This window comes from Trifolium pratense, linkage group LG7, assembly GCF_020283565.1.
Source record: "Trifolium pratense cultivar HEN17-A07 linkage group LG7, ARS_RC_1.1, whole genome shotgun sequence".
Lineage (NCBI taxonomy): Eukaryota > Viridiplantae > Streptophyta > Magnoliopsida > Fabales > Fabaceae > Trifolium > Trifolium pratense.
The window spans coordinates 19,093,213-19,102,563 of NC_060065.1; the positions used below are offsets into that span (position 1 = coordinate 19,093,213).

General features: G+C 28.7%; 1 protein-coding gene across 2 annotated transcripts; it reads left to right on the forward strand.

The window, feature by feature from the left end:
• Positions 1-391: 391 nt before the first annotated feature.
• On the forward strand, positions 392-8,363 carry LOC123893792 (annexin-like protein RJ4). 2 transcript variants are annotated; one of them, XM_045943590.1, is made up of 6 exons: positions 392-569; positions 6,084-6,229; positions 6,328-6,546; positions 7,278-7,490; positions 7,627-7,716; positions 7,959-8,363. In XM_045943590.1, the coding sequence occupies exons 1-6, from the start codon at positions 500-502 to the stop codon at positions 8,154-8,156; spliced, it is 936 nt and encodes a 311-aa protein (XP_045799546.1). In that variant the 5' UTR covers positions 392-499; the 3' UTR covers positions 8,157-8,363. The 2 variants fall into 2 exon arrangements, with proteins under 2 accessions (XP_045799546.1, XP_045799545.1); XM_045943589.1 differs by lacking the exon at positions 392-569 and adding an exon at positions 5,335-5,521.
• The last annotated feature ends 988 nt before the right edge of the window (positions 8,364-9,351 follow it).

The window sequence follows — 9,351 nt, forward strand, 5'->3', positions numbered from 1 at the left end:
AGAAATGGACGAAAAAATGAATCACTAATTGAGCCAGGAATCAAGTTTTCTTTTCCGTTTCTTTAAAACTTTTTTTTTCAAAAAAAAATTTTCAACCTCAATATCCGGTTTACTGAAACGCTTAATCTAGATTCGGATGTTAGTTCTGACATTAAGTGATTTTAGCCTCTCTCGATCGCAATTGCGGAAATCAAACCGTGATCTTCCTTATCAAACTCATCGTCAATCACCACTGAACTAGTTAACGATATTGTTACTTCAAAACCTTTACATGCCTTCAAATGTGGTTCCTTAATGCTAAAGAATACTAATAATAAACAACTAATATATTATTAATCTTCACATGAAAGTAACGTTTAAATTTAAATGTGATGATAATGTGAGGCGATACCACCAAAGAAAGCCATTAGCATTATATATATTAAGTTGGTGATAAAACCAATCTCCAATATATCACACAAATTAATCTTGTTAAGTGACTCTATAGTGTTTAATTTCTATGGCTACTCTTGTTACAATAAAATCTTCTCCGATCGAAGACGCTGAGGCTCTCCAAAAGGCTTTTAAAGGTACACATATATTTTTATTTAATTTTTTTGGTGAAGCACATTCTATTTAATTTTTTTTTTGTCAAGCACATTCTATTTAATTTATTTGATACTAATGATACACTAGATACTTATATACATCACATTTTGTGATCAATTAATTAATTTTCGTAAGTTATTTTTTTTGGACTAATTTTGGTAATTGCTTTGCGGGATTTTTCGAGAATGAACTTATTTCATTCTTTCTAGTTTTTCTATTTTAATTTATAATGTGAGAAAATACATATAGATATGATCCTCAGAATATCTGTTTTCTTTGGGGGAAATCCCCTGATCTATAATATTCATGATGGTTTATTTATATTTCAAAGTCAACAAATGTAAAATACTAATAACGAATTGTTCAAAAAAATTTGAATGCAATATACTAAATCTTACTTATCCTTTGCCAAAATCTACAATATACCAAAATCTAGTGTTCTAGACATCGGAGAATTAACACATAAAAAAAAAAAATCAAATTTTACTAGAGATCGTATTCTTAAAATATAAAAATAATAACATTAGGATTTGTTTAAGTGTTTTTTTTTTAAAAAAAATCATTTAATATACCATAAAAAAACCATTTTATATATTATTGTTTGTTGACTAGGGTAAAAATTGATTTTAAGAAACAAGCAAAAGGTATTTATGTATTTTAATTTTTAAAATATAAAGACATTTTTTGGTGTTGATTATCGAGTTACAAAAGTGACCTTTTAAGTTTTTGTTATTGCGTCTCTCTAAAATTGCTGTCATGTAACATATTAGATTTAATTTATTTTAAATTAATTATTAGCTAGGGACTCCGAAGCACTTTTAAAAGAATAAAAATATACCAACAGTTTTGAAATAAATTTACATCACAGCTTAATCAAACCAATTTTCTATTTTTTTAAACCGAATACAAATTTTGAAAAGTGATTCTAATTGTTCTTCTAATTTCGAAGAACTTATACATGCTGTTTATTTAAAATAAAAAATATTAGAGAAAAATGAAATTTGATCTTCTAATGTCCGTGAAAAATAAAATTTGATCTTCTAATGTCTTTTTTCTGCCATTTTTATTGCTCTTCATTCAATGGCTATAGTAAAAGAAACAATTTTAAAAAGAAAAAAAAAATATGAACGGATGGTTGAGATAATGACATTACGTGCAACACAATAAGATAGGTTGGATTCTTGCATAGAATCCAAATCCGTGAATAATGTATCTTGTACTAAAATAACTTATGTAACCAACCGTTAGTTGATTCAGTGGTGATTGATGCTGAACTTGGCAGGGATGACCATGGTTAGATCCCCACAACTGTGATCAGAATGGTGCTGTAACTAAATGCCATAACTGACCCCGTAACAGATTAAAAAAAAACTTATGTAAGGTCTTAGCATTGATAACTCATTTAATGTTGTCAAGGGGAAATCAACTCAGGGCATCCTTCAAATATAAAGAAAACTAGTATCTAGACCCGTGTCAAGCACTGGTAAAAATACGTAGAAAATATCGTGTAAAAAAAATACAATAGAAAATCATTTACATAAATTTTATCATGAATTAACCCGTCTATATAAAAAACACTTTAGTTTTGAGCGCGGTTGAACAAATTTATAAAATGTGATGACTTTTATCATATCTCTGACTCTCTTTCCCATCAATAATCCATAAAAACTTAAAATAATTTTATAAAGAATTAACCCTCCCATGTAAAAAGACATTTTTATTATATCTCTCGCTCTCTTTCCCATCAATAGAAAATCATTTAGATAAATTTTATAAAAAATTAATCCTCTCATATAAAAAGACACTTTAGTTTTGAGCGCGATTGAACACATTTGTAAAATGTGATGACTTTTATCATATCTCCCACTCTCTGTCACGTCAATAATCCATAAAAACTTAAAATCATTTACATGAAATTTATAAAGAATTAACCCTCTCATGTAAAAAGACATTTTTATCATATCTCTCACTCTCTTTCCCGTTAATAGAAAATCATTTAGATAAATTTTATAAATAATTAATCCCCCCATGTAAAAGGACAATTTAGTTTTGAGTGCGATTGAATAATTTTGTAAAAATGTTATTTTTATCATTTCTCCCACTCCCTTTCTCCCGTCAAAAATCCATAAAAACTTAAGTGACATTTTTATCATATCTCCCACTCTTTTTCCCGTCAATATAAAATCATTTACATAAATTTTATCATGAATTAACCCTCCCATATAAAAAGACACTCTAATTTTGAGCGCGATTGAAGAAATTTGTAAAATGTGATGCTTTTAGTTTTATCATATCTCTCACTCTCTTTCCCGTCAATAATCCATAAAAACTCAATTAATTACATGAATTTTATAAAGAATTAACTCTCCCATGTAAAAAGATATTTTTATTAATCTCCCACTCTCTTTCCCGTCAACAGAAAATTATTTACATAAATTTTATGGATTTAATTGATATGCACCGACGGTGTAAAATAATTTTACACTGTCAACCAATACCAACCATGTTTCCCGACAAATTTGTAAAATGTGATGTCTTTTATCATATCTCCGACTCTCTTTCCCGTCAATAATCCATAAAAATTTAAAATAATTTTATAAAGAATTAACCCTCCCATTTAAAAAGACATTTTTATCATATCTCTCACCCTTTTTCCCGTCAATAGAAAATCATTTAGATAAATTTTATAAAGAATTAATCCTCCCATGTAAAAAGACAATTTAGTTTTGTGCGCGATTGAATAAATTTGTAAAAATGTTATGACTTTTATCATTTCTCCCACTCCCTTTCCCCGTCAAAAATCCATAAAAACTTAAGTGACATTTTTATCATATCTCCCACTTTTTTTCCCGTCAATAGAAAATCATTTACTTAAATTTTATAATGAATTAACCCTCCCATATAAAAAGACATTTTAGTTTTGAGCGAGATTGAACAAATTTGTAAAATGTGATGACTTTATCATATCTCTCACTCTCTTTCCGGTCAATGATCCATAAAATCTTAAAATCATTTACATGAATTTTATAAAGAATTAATTAACCCTCTCATGTAAAAAGACATTTTTATTAATCTCCCACTTTACAAAGGTTTGATTGTTCATCTTCTCATAACCACTTTTTCCACTAACATCTACATAAGAAATATTTTTCTACAAAAAATCTAGATTAACAGTATGCCATTATTGTTTTTAATTTTGTGACTCATCCCAAGATGTTATTGATATTCCTGAAAAAATATATGAAGAAAAAATCATTTACTTAAATTCTATCATGAATTAACCCTCCCATATAAAAAGACACTTTAGTTTTGAGCGCGATTGAACAAATTTGCAAAATGTGATGACTTTTATCATATCTCTCACTCTCTTTCCCGTCAATGATCCATAAAAACTTAAAATTATTTCCATGAATTTTATAAAGAATTAACCCTCTCACGTAAAAAGACATTTTTATTAATCTTCCACTTTACAAAGGCTTGATTCATCTTCTCATAACCACTTTTTCCACTAACATCTAAATAAGAAATATTTTTCTACAAAAAATCTAAATTAACAGTATGTCATTATTGTTTTCAATTTTGTGACTCATCCCAAGATGTTCTTGATATTCCTAAAAAAATAGACGAAGAAAAAATCATCAAAAGATTAAAAAAAATAGAAGAAAGAAGAAAATAAAAGTAAACACAATAATCACGCAAAGATCATATTTACAGAGAAAAAAATGGGCATTTGCAATTAAACTCATTAAAAACAAATATATTGATTCCTTTTTCTAATTTTAAAAAATAACGATTTTTTTAATGATAACAATTATTTGACTTTTACACACATTAATTCACTATTAATGAAAGACATATATATTCTATTTCATTATAAAATATAAAATAATAATAAAAATAGTAGAATATAAAAAATAATAATTCCTTCCAATAAAATAAAATAATAATAACAATAATAATAATTTTCTTCAAAAAAGAATAATAATAATTTCGAAATTTATTTTAAAATATTTTAAAATCTATTATTATTTTAATTTATATTTGAAAAAAAAATCAACTTTTATAAAAAAAATTGCACGAAAATAATATATAAATTTCAATTTAAAAATTATTTTAATTTGAAATAATAATAATAATTTAGTTTTTTGTTGACAGAATTTAAATATGAAGATTAATATTTGAATTTGAATGTTTCCTTTTTTATTTTTTTATATAGAATTCTTTTTTTATTATACGAAATAATTGCAATTCAACACTTCAGCAACAAAAATAGTGACTATTGCTTGCTATATACGACACTTTAGAACAATTCCTTTTGTAATAATGCAAAAAAAAAAAAAGGAAAAAAATCCTATAAAGCATTTAATTCATTTATGGTCAAAACAATATGAAAGAAGAATGATTTAGAGGCTGACACGTGTACAAAAGCCTTTGAGAAAAAACTCTCAAATAATATATTAATAGATAATAAAAATTAGTCACCTATTCTTTCTTCTTCTTTTTTAAAAAAAGGCTAAAGTATATATATATATTAAAAAAATCACCAATTCTTGAATTTCTTATTGATAAATGTTCAAAAACTCCAAAATTGAGACTGACTATATTTATAGAATATTTTGGTAAATTTGGATAAGTGAAAGCATAGTTCTTAGCTGTATAACATTAGAGTAATATAAATGGTAAAAATTTGACAAAGTACTTACATTTTGCTGTAAACAAATTATTTCCATTGTTAAAAAAATTAAACACTGTAAAGCATATTTTATAGCTGTATAGCTTATTAATTGTACTATATATTGAAGAGCTAGTAAGTTAAGCTTCAAACCAACTAATCTCATAGTTAGGAAAATATAATCAATTATGGCTACCCTTATTGCTCCCATCAACCATTCTCCTGTTGCAGATGCAGAAGCTCTTCATAAAGCTGTCCAAGGTTGTATTATTGCCATGCTTATTTCTTAATCATTTTCTTTTCTCTTTTATTTTTTTAAAAAAACATAATTTTTTGATGGTTTAGGCTTATATATGAATTCACTATTTTTTTTTTGTAGCAATTTTCTCCACCCCACATGTTTTTCAAATGTGTACTTTTAAGATGACATAATTTACTTAAGTAATGGTTGGGGTATAAAAGTTCATGATGTGACTTGAAATAAAACACATGCACCTCTCATGGTTGAAGATTTTTTTTTATGAAATCAACCTAATTTTAAGTGTTTTTTTCTTTTTTAAAAAATTAATAGTTCATCGATGTGATGTATATTTTAATTTGTCAATGTCAAATATTATACAGAAATTTATACTTAAATTTTAAATTTTCTTCACAGTAACTACAGTCATGGTTGTTTTGCATTTCTTGATTTTCCGAAGCATACGCTATCACATTGTGGTCTTAGATACATAAAAAACATTGATGTCGCGATCCAAATCGCACATATGCAAACTTTACTTTTAATCCCTAATAATTTATTTTGAATGAATTTTAAATTGTGTAGGATGGGGGACTGATGAAAAGAGTGTGATTACAATATTGGGTCATAGAAATGTTTATCAGAGACAACAAATCAGAAAATCTTATCAAGAAACATACCAAGAGGATCTCCTCAAACGCCTTGAATCTGAACTCTCTGGTGACTTTGAGGTACCATAATTAAGAACATTTCATATACTTGTCTTTTGTAACTTACTTAATGAGTCATGAATTTGAATAATGGGGTCTAATTTAATCAAAATAAACAGAGAGCTGTGTACCGTTGGATGCTGGAACCTGCGGATCGCGATGCTGTTTTGGCCAATGTAGCCATTAAGGATGGAAACAAAGGACACCATGTTATTATTGAAATTGTTAGTGTTCTTTCACCTGAAGAAGTTCTAGCAATGCGTCGCGCTTATCATAATCGTTACAAGCATTCTTTAGAAGAAGATGTTGCTGCTCATACCACTGGCCATCTTCGCCAGGTAAGTCATTAAATCATATATTTTCTAGTCATTAAGGATTAAAATTATCAAATTAGGCCACTTTGAATTTTCATAGGCATTGATTAATCAAGATTATATATGTTTTAGTTGACAAAAACGTCATTATATTTTGGTTTTAATATATGTATATTGACAAACATATTAAGAACTGATGAAATTAAGATGTGGCAAATTGATGAAATATAATTGATCTTATGTGTAAAACCTTTTCCTTTGATTGAGTAAAAGTTATTTTATAAACTATTTATTGTAAAAAAAAAAAAAAACTATTTTGATTATTTACTCATTCATTAACTCTAATATTATATAAGCATAATAAGACATGAATGAATATTAATATAAAAAAAATGCTATTAGGAACATTATTTGAGGGTCGGGGTTCGAACCCTGAATTCCCGGCTTCTCCACACTTATAATGTAAGTCTAGCCACTACACTATTGGACCAAAAAATGCTTCTCTGTCCCATAAGGCAGCTCAGTTTGTAGTTATTAGGGACATTATTGGAAGGGTCGGGGTTCGAACTCCAGATTCTATGCTTCTCGACACTTATACTATGTGATTTGACAACAAAAGATGCTTCTCGGCCTTTTAAAACATGCTTATGTTTTAAGTGAGATTGAACCAAAATTACATGATTAATGAAATGTTAATACTAATAGGCATACTTATACTCTAAGTTTGTTATTTGGTTAATTTTGGCTCTTGGCAGCTATTGGTTGGATTGGTAACCTCATTTAGATATGGTGGTGATGAGATCAATCCAAAATTAGCAAAAACTGAAGCTGATATTCTTCATGAATCAATCAAAGAGAAGAAAGGAAACCCTGAAGAAGCCATTAGAATCCTTACTACAAGAAGCAAGACCCAGCTTTTGGCGACGTTTAATCGTTACAGAGATGACCATGGCATTTCCATAACTAAGGTTAATAAAAAAAACTCACTCTTTTCCATTTTCATTGTCATTTCAACTTTCATTTATGTCCTTAATTTTTCTATACATGTTTGATCAAATGAAGAAAAAAAATTACTTATGTTATGTATATAAATTTTGATTACAGAAACTGTTGGATAATGCATCCGATGACTTTCACAAGGCACTGCACACCGCGATTCGATGCATCAATGACCATAAGAAGTACTATGAAAAGGTTAGCTTCTAATTTTCAAAAGTATCATGTCATTTGCTTGTTACGAAATGTAATTTAGTCAATTTTTGAATCTAACTTAACTACACTACGTGGACGTTGAGTTTTGCAAAATGACGGTAACAAAAACTTTCTTTGGAGTTTCAGTAAAATCACGGTGCTACTGTAATTCAAACTTTCTACAATCAATTATATTATATGAGAGAAATACTCTTTGATTGTTTTTTTACTATGATTTATATTAGGTTCTGCGTGGTGCGCTGAAAAGGGTTGGAACCGATGAGGATGGACTGACTCGGGTGGTTGTGACAAGAGCTGAGAAGGATCTGAAGGACATCAAAGAGGTGTATTATAAGAGAAACAGTGTTCACCTTGAAGATGCAGTGGCCAAAGAAATTTCAGGGGACTACAAAAAGTTCATCCTTACCTTGTTGGGGAAGTAAGATTGAAGTGATTGGCTCTAGATAAGGGCATATGTTTTAATAATGGTTTTTGGTTATGCTGGTTTAGTTTCTTGGTTTGATTTGGTTTTTTGGTCATGTTTTCTTGAGTCTGGTTTTGAATTATAATCTCTGTTGTGAGAGACAATATGTACTTCTATTATATTCTATCTTAATAAATAATTTTATTATATTCGATGTTTGACTATATGATCTTATGTCTGGGAGCAGATTGTCTCCCGTGAAGTAAATGTTCAGTCAAATTTCATCCATTGATTTAGGCAAAAGAGAGAAATGAACAAAAAAAAAAAGATGAATTCAAGGGTTGGGATCTTCGCTGGACTCCCTGCGGTGTAAACTTGCACGGGAGACAATCCATTCCTTGCATTTCATCATTTATCTCTGCTGAGAAATTTCAAAATTAAATTTTGATAGAAAAATTACCAATCAATATATAAAGAGAATTATTATATATAGCTTCAATATCAAGCATAAGTGACACAACCAATTTATCCCTAATGTACACCAATTTTTGTTTTTGTTTTCACCACCAGTATCTAGCCCACTGGACTACATAATCTGGTTCGGGGATTAGTAGTTCTAGTATTAAGTGGTTTCAGCCTCCTTCCGATTGCAGTTGCGGGAAATCGAACCTTGCCCTCCCTACCAAGTTCAGTGTCAATCACCACTAGACTAGCTAACGATCGGTAATATACACCAATTTTTACAATAGACTATTGTATCAACTCAAGCTCCTCCCCAATGAGATTGATCTAGATGTTAATCTACTCACACTAAGTACGAGTCATGTCTTTGGTTCAAAAATAGGATCATTTTATTGCTAAGCTATCCATAAATTCAATCGTTGTGTATCTCTTCGGATGTCACATATTGGAGTTTGGCTTCAGTGCAAAAAATGGGGCACATGGCCTATTGATCTATACTTTTGCAAACTATCATTTTGGTCTTGAAAGTGTATTTCATCGTCACATTCCTTGAATGTATCAAAATTACAATTAGGTCCACATGTGTCTTTATTATTAGTAATTTTGGTTCTCAAATTTTTTTTTAGGTAGTCAACTTCATCCTCAAATATGTTTTTCGATAGTTCGTACTAACAAAAGAGGCACCAGGGATGTATTTGTAATTTTTCATTAGATTTGATGGATATTATAATTTTTGAGGTTCATAAATTTTA